This window comes from Catharus ustulatus, chromosome 21, assembly GCF_009819885.2.
Source record: "Catharus ustulatus isolate bCatUst1 chromosome 21, bCatUst1.pri.v2, whole genome shotgun sequence".
Lineage (NCBI taxonomy): Eukaryota > Metazoa > Chordata > Aves > Passeriformes > Turdidae > Catharus > Catharus ustulatus.
The window spans coordinates 9464714-9479679 of record NC_046241.1 but is presented as its reverse complement, the minus strand read 5'-3'; the positions used below and the strand labels follow the sequence as shown (position 1 = coordinate 9479679).

The 14966-nt window shown below is 53.5% G+C and overlaps 1 protein-coding gene across 12 annotated transcripts in view; it reads right to left on the bottom strand.

Moving 5' to 3' along the window:
- LOC117005526 (DAB2 interacting protein) overlaps positions 1-14966 on the bottom strand; it is a 158616-nt gene that overhangs the window by 33016 nt on the left and 110634 nt on the right. For 8 of the 12 annotated variants that reach the window (XM_033077191.2, XM_033077192.2, XM_033077195.2 and 5 more), the window contains one exon: positions 4871-5024. In XM_033077191.2, the coding sequence (XP_032933082.1) occupies positions 4871-5024 (154 nt within the window). Of the gene's footprint in view, positions 1-4870; positions 5025-11148; positions 11184-11486; positions 11605-11715; positions 11814-12898; positions 13106-14966 lie in introns of those variants that run through there. The other 4 variants (XM_033077197.2, XM_033077198.2, XM_033077199.2 and 1 more) reach the window with 4 other exon arrangements.

The window sequence follows — 14966 nt, the reverse complement described above, 5'->3', positions numbered from 1 at the left end:
CTGGGGATGGGTTCTGTGAGCCTGGAGTGCCCCAGGGAACCAGGGGAGCTTCCCAACCTGGACATGGCTGGAAGTGCTGCTGAGCCCTCCTCTCACAAATCCAGGTTCACCCCAAGGGATTCTCTGTAGTATCTGTGTGACTTTCTTTGGCCATTGGGAGTTCATAGCCAGGCTTTAAGAAACACACTCATAGCAGTGACATTTCCAGAGGTGCAAGTGTCCCTTATGGCTCAGCACACTCCTTGCTATCCCAAGGAATCTCAATCGTGCTGTGTCCATGGAAGCACCACTGTCTGGCAGCCCAGAATGACAGGCCCCAAATTTCTTTCCTATGCCCCCACACCAAACTTCCTTGGCATCAAAGCCAAGAGGTCCCTGCACCATCTCCTCACACATAAATGCTCCCCAAGCTGCCATCTCCTCCACACGTGCTGGTCCTGACCACCAGCAATGTGGCTCCAGCTCTCTGCCCCTTGCATTTGCTTTTGTCCAGCAATATTCACCATGTTCAGCTCTGCTGGGAGGCTGAATGGACCTGGCTGGTGCTTTAAATAACTCCCCTCTGAGCTTCATTTCCGCCAGTCTCAACCTGCAGAGTTATTTGTGAGTGCTTTATCATCTCCCAGTGTTTGTGTTTACACACTGTGCACTGGGTTATCAGCTTCTGGGAGACACAATCTCCTTTAATTTCATGTATCTCCCAGAAGCCCAACCTGTTCTTACAGCAGAGCTGGCACTCACTAAGATCTGTCATTAGCAAACCTCAATGATAAGTTGAGCACATCCCTTCCTTTGAACAGAGCAGGGCAGAGTGAGGCCTGTTCTGCCTTTACATAAAAACGCAAAGAATCTTCCAAGTCTTGATATTCCAGAGCATTTCCCCTTCAGACAGACACTCTCCCAGCCCTTGCACGCTTTCATACCCTGCCTGTAAAACATTCTGTTGTGCACAAGCTCTCCTGTAGCTCCAAGAACAGACTCCACACCAGCAGGCACAGCAGTGGGATCTTTCCAGCATCCTTTCACACTCCAGAGCATTTCCAGCTTCTTCAAAATCTCTCCTGACAAACTCCCCCTGCCTCATTCCTCTGCTGCTGCCAATGTTCCTCCATCCCTGAGCCTTCCCACACGGAGTTCTGCAGGCACATGGGATTGTCACTGTATCTTCTTGCCACATTTAGGTAAACACATGAATTATCACTGCCAAATTAATTATTCCATTTTAAACCAATTCCAAATTAATCTTTCAAAACCTAAAAAACCTGTAACTGTCATACTGAAGTGAGAGAAGGGGAAAATGGTGTGTCAGATATGAAATGTGTCTTGGTCTACTGGGAGCTGAAGACCACATCTACCACGTGTGACCAAAAATGTAATTTCCCCCAGATCTGCAATCAGATCCCAGCACTGAGTTCTGACTTAAATATCATATGGCATTAATGATCTTTATGAGATATTAATTATCTTTATAAAGAGAGTATTCTGATCTCATCAACATTTTGGACATGCTGGAATACTGTTCATGTACAGGATAAACTCAATTAATAGAACTCATTAATTTCTGAAATATTACTTTTCCTATTCATTATCCCCACTCCTTGGATGGGTAATCTGTTCAGATAAAATCTTGTCCTTTTTAAGACAGTCCTAAGGTGCAGGGTGGCTTCACTTGAAGGGACATGCATGGAGTAGCAGGGGGTGATAACAGAGCAGGGCTCAGCCGCAGCCCCGGCCCCGCGGCCGCTCCAGCCATCCCAAGGGCCACGCGAGCAATGGCCAACGTTTGCACAGCTGCATCAAATTCACTGCTGCTAAATTTAGCTCCACTAAATTCTCCCTTGCTGAGGCAAGGCCAGGATGAGGCAACAGGCTCAGTTGTACTGGAGCAACCACAGTTTGTGTTTCCCTCAGCTGTGTCCTGGGACAGCTCAGGCACAACTGTGCAGTGGGACAAGGCTTTGGTCTGCCAGGACCTAAGAGAGCCCCTCAGCCCTAATGGCCCTGCCTGGCCCAGGACCCCCAAAAGCCAGGGCCAGGAATGGGCTCTGGGAGCCTGGGCTCTGAGCCTCTGGCACTGCTGAGATGCCCACTGTGCATTTAGCACACCCAGCACGTGCATGGCATGGCATGATTTGCTGACTGAGGAGTCTTGCAAGGAGAAAGAAGATGATGCTGAGTAATTTAAAAAAAAAAAAAAATCAATGAAGGAAACAAGTAAATACTGACTGCCAAGTACTCAGCAAGTGAGAAAAAAGCAAGTTTCACAAAACTAAGTAAGCAGAAAAAGCCAAAAGCAGCCTGTGGAAAAGCCCTGCCTTGGTGCTGACTGTGCTCCCTGGCAGAGCAGGGCCGAGCACGTCTTAATGCAGGGTGGGAGAGAGAAGGAGAGAAGGGAGGAACAATTCCCTGCACCTTCCTCCACCAGCTGCCTCCCAACGAGCCACTTGGTTGTTTTCCACTGCAGATGGCTTTGGCACCTCTCGCTTTTGTCTCTGTCTGGGTGTGCTGCCAGTTCCTCTCCCAGCTCTGCTCCATCTGCAGCCGTGTCAGATCTGCCCGGCCGTGCCCGAGGCTGCTCCGGGGCAGGAACTGGGGCAGGTGAGCTCAGATGGAGCTGGGGCAGGTGAGCTCTGATGGAGCTGGGGCAGGTGAGCTCTGATGGAGCTCAGGCAGGTGAGTTCAGATGGAGCTCAGGCAGGTGAGCTCTGATGGAGCTCAGGCAGGTGTGGTCTGATGGAGCTCAGGCAGGTGTGGTCTGATGGAGCTGAGGCAGGTGAGCACTGATGGAGCTGGGCAGGTGAGCACTGATGGAGCTGAGGCAGGTGAGCTCTGATAGAGCTCAGGCAGGTGAGCACTGATGGAGCTGGGGCAGGTGAGCACTGATGGAGATGAGGCAGGTGAGCTCTGATGGAGCTGGGGCAGGTGAGCTCAGATGGCCCCGCTCCAGCCGGGATGGGAACTGGCCCGAGGCACTGTCCCTGTCCCTGTCCCTGCCCGGCCACCCGTGCTGGCAGAAGGTGAAATCTGAGCAAGGCTGGCAGTGCCCAGCAGCAGCTTCACCTCTCAGCTGGAGGCAGCAGCTCTGCCTGTTCCCAACACATGTCCCGAGGGAGCAGGGCCACAAGAGCCCCAGCAGGCAGGGAGGAGGCAGCAGCACCAACTGCAGCCCCTTCCCCACCCATGGCACACACAACACCTCACCCCTGTCACCTGGTAGGGCCCTCTCACCTGGCATTTCTTGTCCTGCTTTCCCAGGACACCCCCTGAGCTCCTCTGTGTCCATCAGTGACACCCAGTGCTGGGGGCTGCAGCCACTGCCCAACGGGGATCTCAGATCTGCAAACTCATTCCAGTGCTGAGCTCACTCCCAGCTTGGAAGAGGCTCCCAGGAGACACGAGCCCAAGGCATTGACACAAAATGCCATTTAGCTCTCACCTCGGTCCCTCCTGCTGGAGCTTGTTGGTGAGCAGCCACCAGTGACAAATCAATGTCCCTGTTGTTTCCTGGCATTCTTCCTCTCCTCTGCAGGATTTGCAGAACAGCAATTAACACGTTCTTTTTTTACAGTGTGACTTCTCTTTATCCAACTCACTTAACCCCAAAATTTTCTTCCTCCTTCCAAGTGCATGGCTTGTGTAATTTCCCTCTCACTCAACTTTCTACAAGTTCTGTTCATATCCCTTCCTCTCCTCTTGTGGGCTGAACAGAATTGGTAAACAACTCTTATATTATGGATGTCACATCCATTTTCCATCTAGCTTCATTTTATCTTTCTTGAGTGGAATGCAATAGAGGACACATAATTTACAAAACTGTTCCCCTCCTGACCCATTGCACTTGCTCAATTCCACAAAGAATGAACAGCCCTGCAAAATTTATACCTCAGTCAACTACAGAGTTTATGTTTGAGGCTATTTTTTTGTAAGACTGTTTTCATGTTACCCACTTATACTTTAAGGAATAGATCTTTTAACTCACTTATTTCAAAATGTGCTGTTTTCAGTAAAGAAAAATGTCTTTATCTTTCCAGTCTGACTCCTCTTGAACACTGACATTTGTTCTCATCCAGCACTGCCCATCCAAGGACAGCCTGCAGCCCCATCACCCCTACAGCACAATCCAAGCACAGCTACACCATTTATCTGCTTCTCTGTGCCCAAGCACAAACAGGTGTTACATGCTCTTCACAGAAACACAAATATCCACCACCTTATTACTGTAAGAAAACCATTTCCCAGTTCTGTACCCAGCCACTGCCATGAGCAATAATACTTTGCCATCCACAATTCAGGACAAATGATTCCCAAGATATCCTGTGCTGAATTACCCAGCTACAGCCTGGCTTGTACGTGTCCTACTCCCTCCTGCTAGCACAGACCTTACCACATGCCATAACAGATGTCAAAGTAATCTGAAATACTCACAGATTTTTCTATTTACCCAAACAAGGGAAGCTTCAGTTTTCTAGACAAAGTCCTCCACACTCCCACTGACAGCAGCAGGCTGGCTCTGTGACCACAAGTAATGTCTTTGGGAACACTGAGTAGGGATTAGCACTTCCCAATATCTGTATGAACATAAACTGTAGGAGCATAAACAAATTTATGCTCTGCTGATACACAGCCCTGAGCAGTGCAGCACCTGTGCCAGCAGCTCTGCTGTGACAGCGCTTACAAGGAGCTCATTGCTCTGATTGTGTGGATATGATCCTCCTTGGAAAGATGGGAGCAATTTTCTGCCTCTGAAATGGTCTCTGTGTAGCAATTCTGAGCTGCAATGTTTGGTAACAGCCAGACCCCAGATGCCAGCCCACACCTGGCTCCCCAGGCGGCCCCAGCGCAGCAGAACAGCCCCAGCACAGCTCCTTACCTCAAAGCAGTAGTCTTGTCCCAGGATGCTACTGTGGACTGGCTTGATGACCACTTCCTCCTCCATACTGAGATCCAGAGCCTCAACAGCACTACTGGGACTGAGCAGGGACTCGTGGGAGCGCGATTCTTTCAGCCTCGGCATTAGATGGGATCTGCAGGAAAAGCGGGACGGTGTCAGTGGATGCTCTCCTTCCCAGAGAAACCTGTTCCAACATCTGTTAGCAACAACTGCACAATATTGCTGGGAATGTTTTATCATGAAATAACCAAGGGCCCTGAAGAACAGGGCCTGCTACACTTTTGTAATTTCTACTCTGAAGGTTCCATGACAGTCACTACAAGCAGTAGAACAATTTTTCCAAACTCTGAGGCGTCAATTCTTCAGAGGTTTGCACACTGTGGGGTCCCTGAACAACTGAATCAAACTCTAAATGGGCACCATACCTGCTGAGGGAGATTTCCCTGGTGTGATGTGCTCCTAAATGAGACTTCCCAGGTGTGATGTGTTCCCAAACCAGACTCCCCCTGTGCTGTGCAGCAGTGTGGGTGCATCAGAGGCCAGCTGGCCCCAGCACCCACTGCTGTCTCAGCAGCAGCACCAGCTCTGCAGCACCTGGTGCTGACAGAACCTCACCAAAACACCCACGTCTGGCTCTGGCACCAACAGCCTTTGGGCTCATGTGCTCTCTCTGATTGTCACACACATCCCTGGGATGGGGACAGTGTGGAAAATAAAGCTGTGATAGCCCTATTGATTGATCTAAATGCTCTGGAGTCCCACTGGCAGCATTTAGCAGCAGGGAGCCCACAGACAGTGAGCAGAGCACCATTTTTGAGACAGCCAATACAATCAATGGTGTTGTAACTCTTAAAGCAAAACCAGAGAGCTCAAGGGGAAAAAAAAGGAACAAAAAAGAAAGATAGTTAAGTACTCCCAGGGAAAACACAGCAAACCCATAAAGTGGCAAGGGAAAAAATAAGTGCAAAGGGAGTAGCTGCCTTCTCTATAGCCTGCACCACATCAGATGCTGGTAACTCTGACCTTTAAAACCTCTGGCAAGCACTTTGGGGGCTCCCAAAGAGCCCAAGTGTCCCCGTCCACAACGGGGGTGTGACGCCTTCTCCAAAGGCACGGAAGGACAACAATAAGGGGAGTTTGTGATATTCTCAGCATGGTCTTTCATGAGCCCAACAACAATGCTCCCAGTATGCCCCCAGCTTGTTCTGATGTGTGTGCTGGGTTTTGTTGTTCTCCAGAATGAAGCTGACCAAAACAGAGAGAAATGTCAACAGTGCATGCAAAATTCATCGCTTCCAGTAAATCACACTCCAGGCTGGATCCAGAAAACAGCCCAAGGAGATTCTCAGATAAACAGCAGCAGCAGCAGATAAACAGGTGCTTCTCTAGATTTGCCATTAAGATTCAGGCCATGCATGAAGCCCCAGGTGATAACAGAACTGCCTGTGGCTGGTTCCCTGCCTGAGCTGCTCCATGGACAGCTCTGAGTGCCAGGGCCACCTCCTCCCCAGGGCCTGGGGACACCTGCCCGAGGGCTTTGGGACATTTCCCAGCCAGGACCAGCTGTGGTGACAGCAGTAAAACATCTGCAGGACAGCCACCAGCACAGGGTATCTGAGGGGACAAAACAGGTGCTGAAAGCCCTGCTGGGGCTGGCACAGCCCTGTGCTGGATCAGAAGCCCCAGGTTCCCAGCAAAGGCTCTCCATGCCATTAGCCACTCTCTCAGCTGCCCACTCACCCCACATCTCTATGGCGAGTAAATTGATCTTTAGGAACCCAGCACAGTCATTTCCCAGTACTTTGTGGCAATTTTACACTATTTTCAGAGAAAAGGGTCCCTATCCTTTTCCTCTGAATGATACTGTAAATTAACTCTAATACAGGCAGACAGATCAAGTTACCTCTGGATGCTGAGTGCAGAACTAATATCCAGCAGCTCAAGAACTGACAGTAGAGACTTCTTATCCAGCCCAGATAAGCCCAGAATCAAGGCATTTCTGCTCAATCTTATTTCCATATTTTACAGAGGAAATTAGAAAAGGCAAATAACCAAGCTGAGACTTGCATTCTTGTGTAGACAAATATAAATACTGATAAAATAAACCCACAACTCAGTACGTCACTGGGTTGCGTCGCCTCATGCTGGCATAAGAATTTTTGTAAAAATTAAAACAAAACAAGTCTATTTTTCATTTAAAACTACTGCAGCTGGACGGCCACGGGTGGGAGTGCAGATGTGCAATCTGAAGGATTACCAAGGGGGAGTTTCTCAGGACATATTATGCTCTCACCAGATTCAGCAAATGTGTGTTTATATCCCTCCACGCTCTGCTGAATGCCTCTGGGAATCCTACAATGAACGGGACTTTTTTAGGGAGGTTGTTTGTCAGGTCCTTGCCTCAGCAGGACCTGCTCCCATGATGTGTCTCAGTCCCCAGTGGCTGCTCGGATCCAGCCCAGGTCAGCAGCAGACACATTTCTCACCAGCTGCTGCTCTGTGCAGGGGGAGCACTGCAGGTCTCAAACCAGCCCTAAAACCCCAGCATCTGTCTGTGCATCAAGAGCTAAGTGGGGAGATGTCATTCATCAGAGCTGTTGGAAATCTCAGCAGCAGGGATGAGGATCTCTCTGCCAGAGCAGCCCTGGCAGGGCAGGCAGAGCAGAGCCCCCTCCCAGGGCTCTGTCCCATCTCTGTTCCACCCCCCACCTTCAAAGGGCTCATGGTCCTCTCACTCTAATCCCTGTTCCAGAGCAGAGAGCGCTGGTGTCCCTCGGTGACATGGCATTGTGGCAGGAGCCCATTTACTGCAAAGCATCTGCCAGTCCCCCACAGACTTCCCCTCGTACCAGCAGTCAGAGAAAGCCCCAAGCTGCTTTCCTGAGCTTGAGAGCAGCACCCACAGTGACAGGGACACCTGAGTCCCTGCAGACCTGTCCATCAGCCATCCCAAAGAGCCAAACCCACCTGGAACACCATCTGCTGACAGTGAACACACACTTCCAGGATGACAGAGCTACTCTGCTCACATTCATTCCCCACCATCACTGTGAAGGTGCTGCCTGTGGGGCCAGCTGATCTCTTGCTCCAATAACTCGCTGTGTATTCCAGGTCCTGTCCTGGTTTATGTCAGCTGATCTAATTCCAATCCTACACCTTTGTTTTAATACAGGGAACGGCCAGCTGCCCAGAGCCATCTCACAGCAGGAACCCTCTTTCCAAACAGCACATTCAGTTCTTTTTGCCAAGGGCCTTTTTTTAATCCTTTTTTACTTGCCTAAAGTTCAGTTGAAATGAAGGGGGGAGGAAAAAAATCTCATAAAAGACCACATTAGTTCTAAAGAGAAATAACATTACTGCTACTGGCACTGACCTGGCGAGTCCTGCGGAGCAGCAGCCAGTCTCTGGTTATTAAAGAAAGAGCTCTGCTGCCCGAGAGCAATCAGAGAGGATTGTTGTGCTAAATAATAAAAGTCATAAAACATTACCATGTGAAGGGATGTATCCCCTCTGCCTGTGCCCTCCACAGCCACTTGAGTATCACCAAATCCAACCAGGACTGCAGGGAAGACTTGCAGAAACAAGCACGGAGAGGCAATCCATCCTCTCCTCACCCAACTCCAGGGCTGGGTTTTGGGCAATGGAGGCAGCAAACAGTGCTGCAAAGAGGCGACTCTGTCAGCCCTCATTTCAGAGCCTCACCTGCCTGAAACCACCCGGCTGCTGCTCCTGTGGTTTTATGATGAAAACGTTCCTGATTATTTTTGAGAGACGGAAACAAACAGAGAACCTGGTGGGCGGCTGCACAGGGATGGAGCAGACACAAAAACTAACACTGAAACACAGGGAGGGAAAAAATGAAGAAGCTTTCTTAAATCTCCTACTGTTCTGCTCTGAGAACATGAGCAGATCGAAGAATTGTCAAGGAAGCCCAGGCCCTAAGCTGAAGAAGTCCCATTGACACCAGCTGCAGAGCTGGCAGTGTGCATGCTTCCCCAGTGTCAGAAGGATTTGATCTCCCAAATTACAGGTTTGACTCTGTGACACGTCTCCTGGCCAGGAAAGACTCCCCGTGTGCAGCTTTTTGAGGCTGACAGTTCTTTTCTGTGCCCAGCTGGGCACAGGTTCTTTAGGGCAGCCCTGACCCCTCCCCTGCCCGCTGTAGGGGTCCTCCCTGCCCAACAGCCACAGAGCCTAAATCTGTCTCCAGCCCGGGGATTAGGGGTTTGTTATGACTGAGAACAAAGTACACAACTCCCGTAAATTGATTTGCAACATCAGATGGGAGAAGGATTTTAGCAGTCGCAGATGGGAGTAAATCACCCCCCATCCTCTGCCAGCTCCACCTGGGACTCTGCCCTGTGCCACCGTCCCTCCCGAGCCCCAGTGCTGCTGCTCCCCCCGGGACTGTGCTGTGCAGAGCCCGGAGTGCTGCGCTCTGTTCCCACTCTCCTGCACACAGCTCTCCCTGTGTGACCCGAGCCCCAGTGCTGCTGTTCCCCCCGGACTGTGCTGTGCAGAGCCCGGAGTGCTCCTCTCTGTTCCCACTCTCCTGCACACAGCTCTCCCTGTGTGACCCGAGCCCCAGTGCTGCTGCGCTCTGTTCCCACTCTCCTGCACACAGCTCTCCCTGTGTGACCCCCCCGCCGGGCCCGACTTCCCGCTGACCTCGCGACCGCGGCTGGGAGTTCTCATCCCTTCCTCCCCTGAGCCCCATCCTGCTTCAGTGTAACAAATAAATATGAAAGCGATGTTATGGGAATAACCAGCGCCAACAGCACACTAGAGAACTCGCAAGCCAGGAGATGAAGAATGTTTTTTTTCCTGCAGAAGAGGAGGTGGGGATGAAGTCTCAGCATGCAGCAGCACACCCTTCCCCACGTCCTGCTGCCCTGAACTTTCTCCTGCCGTTCCCTGAACTCCAGCTGCTGATCTCTGCCTGGGAAACGCTGCTCAGCACACTCAGGATGGGAACCCGACGTTACAAGGTTGCCCTCACTAACGCAACACCTTCCCTGAGCAACACAAAGGACATGTAATTAAACTTCGTAATGCCTGCCCTTGTTTTCAGGCTGTTCTCAGTTTCAACTGGCAATAGCTGAAATTAATTACATTCAGAAGGACTCTGTCAGCTCATACCAGATTCCAAACGTTGTTTTTGCCAGAGCAAACCTGAAGGATGATTTTAACCTGTGATATTCACCCAAGCATGAGTGCCACTGCAAAGTTTGTCAGGGGCAGCCTGCAAGCCCAGCACAGGACAACCAGCAAGGACACCGATGGCATTTGTCATGTGCAAGAGGAGAGGAACTGGGAAAGCAGGGAAAGGGCATTAGGAGCAGAATGCAAAAGGAGATCAGAAATACATCTAAATTTCAGTCACCAAAAATGTTTTCAAGGAATCTCGCGTAAGCAGAATGGCATCAACACGATATTTTCAACAGAAATCAACGCTTATATTAACAAAAACCTTTTTATCACATCAGCCTAAAACAGCCTAAATAGTGCCAGATCTGATGACATTGGATGCAAACAGCAGTGACAGATCCACCACTCCGATCTGGAGCCCGAGCCACAGCAGAGCCTTGGGAACAAGTCATTCCCAAAGCAGCGGCCGCTGGAGCGAGCAGGGACCGTAGGGCCTCAACAAACACCTGGGCACGTCCATGGCAGCAGAAGCAAAATCAAAACGCAGGGACCGAGCCAGAAGCCCCTGCTCCCTGCCAGCACTGACGGGAGAACTCCCGGGGTGCTCCCAGCTGCACCCCACAACCACCACCTTCCACAGGGGGAGCAGGGTGGGGATGAGCGGTTTGATTTCTATCTCCTAAATTTTGCGTAACATCAGTGTGGAGGCGGAATCTGGATAAGGCGGCAAAGGCGAGGCAGGATGTGTCCTCCTGGACCAACCACACGGAAATGGAGCCGCAAGGCCCATCTCCACAGCGCGGCTGCCGAGCCCGGCCAGGGATGATGAAACGCCGCCCAGGATGAAAACAAACCGCGAACGCCCGGAACGAGGGACGGAGCGCGGCCGCGCATCCCCGGGCCGGGCCGGGAGCGGCTGTCAGCGCCGGCCCCTCCAGCGCGGCGGCCTCCGCGCCCCGGCCCCGCTGCGCGCCCGCCGCCCCCGGCCCGCCCGGCCCCGGCCCCGCCGCGCTGCGCACCGGGCGCTGTGCGGGACCCGCCGCTCGGGGCGCGGGGCCGGGCGCGGAGTTGGCGCTGCCCGCTCAGCCCGGGCACGGCCCCGCACTCACCCGCAGGGCCCGGCCCCCGCCGCGCCGCCACCGCCGCGCCGCCGCCCCGCTCGGGCTGGGCCATGCCGCGCTCCCGCCGCCGCCGCCGCCGCCACCGCGGGCGGGGACCCCCGGCCCCGCCGCCCCCGGCCCCCGCCCCGGGCCGGCCCCGCCGCCGCCGCTCCGCCCCACCGCGGCCCATTGGCTGCGCTGTAGCTGGGCAGAGCGCCCCGGGCCCGCCGCCCCCGGAGCCCGGGCTCGGTTTGGGGGTACCGGGTGTGTTTCGCTCTCCGCCGCGGCCGGGGGTGCTCCCTCGGCTCACAGCAGCGCCCGTGCCCCGCGCTCCCCGAGCCGCTCACCCCTCGCTTCATCCCGCCTCTCCTGCCCGTCGCCCTCATTCTGTTGTGATAAAGCGGGTAAAGCGCAGCTCTCCGGGAGCCCGAGTCGTGCGGCGGCTGTCCAGGACACCGCTGTCCCCGCCGCGTCCCCCGGCAGCGGGAGGGGAGGGCCGGCGCCGCCCGCCCGCCTGTCCCTGCCCTCGGCCGCGCACCGCATTCCTTTCCCGTTTCGGAGAGCCGAGTCACTGACCTTTGCAGCAGCGCGATCCACAGCAGGGAGTAGCGCCTGCAGCAGCAGCCGGCGGCCCCCGCGTGAGCCATGGTCCGCACCCCGCACGGAGCGCGCCCGCATCGGCGCGGGTTCACCGGGGCGCTCCCGGCCGGGATCCCCGGCGGGCTCCGGGGCCGCGGCGCTCGGGCCCGGGCGGCCTCACGGAACGCGGGGCCCGAGGCAGCAGGTGAGCGGCAAAGGAGCTGTGAGGCAGCGGAGAGGAGACGGGAAGGCTGCGCGGCATGGTCCCACTGTCCCGACTGCCACCATCCTCTGCCAGCCCACGCCGACACGTTCCCAGAGCCAGACTGCTGCTGTCATCCTGGCGTATTCAAATGCCTCCATTACTCATCAAGAACAAAGTAGGACTATCTAGTAAATGAAAAACCACCACATGGCACTGTCCCCTGCCTCTTACTGATGGCTGCTTCTTCCACTTTTCAAAGGCTACTGTCCATGTCTGCAGCAAAGCCTAAATCCTGCAGCTCATGCGAGGCAGCTCCGGATCAGCGGAGAAAGCCGGTCCTGGGCTGCAAACGCCGGTCAGCTTTGGAGGGGCAAACGCCAAGAGCGGTGAACATCCCCAGGTGACAGGAACACTCGGGGTTCCCCCAGAGCACAGGAGAAGGGAGCAGATCTCAGAGTGAGGGACGGGCAGCTCCTGCCCGAGGCAGCAGGCACGAGTCTCGCCTCCTCCAGGGACGCACAAGCCGGATTCCCGGACAGACCATCCCTCCAGCCAGCGCCACCCTGCACGGTGCTGACAAACGAGTCAAAATTCGCAGGTTCTCTGCCCAGTTCCAACACTGACTCTCTGCACAGCCTCCCCTACCTGCCTCTCCTCCTCAGCCACAGAGGTGGCCATGACCCTCTCAGCGCCAAAGGATCCAGAAAACGTGAAGCAGCATTATCACAGAGCTTGGCTAACAAGGAGCGTGGTCACCTAAGGCCAGTGGGGTCCCTTCTTTCCAAAGCAAACTGGTCCCCAGCAAGCCCTGGGGACAATGGCACCAGCTCACCAGCCACGCTGGCAGCAGAACATCCCAGTCTCTGCCTGTCCCACCTTCCCTTTTTAGTCTGCAAACAGCTCTCTGGATATAGCATATTTTGCCTCGTTTTTGCCTCCCCCATTCCCCCCACCAGCGGTTTGAAGTTTTCTCACCCTTTGCTGGCAGATGCCATGCAGAGAGACAAGCTTGCTGTCCTTGATCTGCTTTTCAGGGCTTCTATAAAGTAGGGCACCAGATTCAACCCAGTGTCAGGTTTTTGATACATTGCTGGAGTAGCCAAAAATAACAGGCAGCTTCAGTCAATCTTCTCAAATCTACAGCAGCAGCAGCAGCACAGGGGTCCTTTGTGTGGCAGAGTAAAAGTACAGTGGCTGCCAGGCTGCGATGCTGGTCAGCAGTGCAGAGCCATTCCCGGTGCCACCTGCCAGCCCCGAGTCCTGCTCGGGGATCCTCACACGGAGCTCTTGCCTTGTGGGGTCCCCTTCCCCAGAGCCATCCGTGTTTTGCTCTCTGTATTTCCTTCAGCAGCTTATCTCTGGCTGCTGCGAAATGCTAAGGTCAGGTTACAGTTTTACCAACCCTTTTATCTTCCTGGCAAGGCACGAAAAGGCAGAACCTGAACTTTGGAACGAGCCTTCGCACCTGCAGTGGGTGGAGAGCAGAGCAGACCCAAGGCAGTAGGAGCGGGAGAATTCAGCTTCTCTCTGCAGCCCAGCCCTGTGTCTGGTGCATATTCAGACACTTTATCAGGTACTGAACCCACTGAGCCTGCCCTGGCTCTGCTGGGGACTGTGGCAGCTCCAGCTGACATAAGGAGCCAGCACAGCTCTGCTCCAGCTTCCACATGCCAGCAAAGACCAGCAGGACCCAGTGATCTGGCTGCTGAGAACTGCCCATTTGAATGCCCCCTGTCCCAAACCTGAAATTCCAGATGGTTGGTGTGTGCAGGACTGGGAAGTGAGCCAGGCATCAGGGGATGAGGTAACGTTTGACCTTGGAGCCTGTGGGACTGTCGTGCTGCACATTGATTCTCCACACTCACCTCAGCAAATGCCAACTGTGTTCTCCCAAAGTGACATGGGGAGTGTCACTGTGCCCCTGCCCCATTGATCACTCTGGGGTTGGGCTGGTGTCTAAAACACACAAACTTGTTGGGATACGGATCTGGAATGCACAGGCCATTCCTTGCCCTCTCCCTCTCCGTGATCTCTGGACCCATGAGGCTCAGGAGATACAGAAACTGAAACTCTGCAGAGCAGGGCCTTGGGGACAGCTCTGTCCCTGTCCCCAGGGAGTGCCAGGCAGTGAAGGAGCCACATTCCACTGACTCAGTGTTCAAAGACTGCTGCAGGGAGCATTTACTGCCACTAAGAACTTACACTTCAACATCTCAGCTCATTTTGTCCAAGCCAGGGTTTATCCAGCTCCCTTCCAGCGAGCTGTAGCTCACTCCTGGTGTGCACAAGGTGTTTCCCTGCAGACAGCTGTTCCCTCTGTGCAGGAGGTGACACAGGGTGGATGGCACAGCCAGAGCTGTGACTGCCCCTGCAGTGCTGGCATTGTCACGGGCACTGTGCGTGACCTGCACCCCACCCCTTCTCCACATTTACACCTCCTGTTCCCGATCCCAGCACCACCCGCCCTGCTCACTGCTCAGCAAATGGCATCTGTACAGGAAAGCCACTGCACCCAGTCAAGTATTTTTGCATGGGTTATTAGAGGAAGTTTTGTATTCCCAGATATTATTTGTATTATTTATAGTTCCCTTTTCTTGGGTCATGTTTTCTCCTCTGCTCCCAGCCAGGCCTGGCTGACTCAGTTTCCTTGGCTGGGCAGAGGAGGACGGGCACAGCTTTGCCTCCAGCCCTCGGGACAGCAGCCTTTCCACACTCCAGCCATGTTTACCTTTCAGAGCTATTAAACCCAGATATCTCTGACTTTTTATTGACTGTGAAGCCAGTGCTTTGTGCTTTATGACCACGCTGTCTATCACTGGCAAACAAACAATTCCTAATAACCATAAGGAGTCAGCAGGGGAAGGGATTGTGATTATCCAGATCTAGTCCAAATTTACAGTTAAAATCAAATAGTTGATGTCATAAATGCACTTGTTTTCCAAAGTTTGAACATATTGCAGCACAGTTAACATTACAAGAGATGGGTGTGCACAGGCTGTCACTGATTGCTGCTTCTCCACCTGCTGCATTGAGCCCCAAAGCT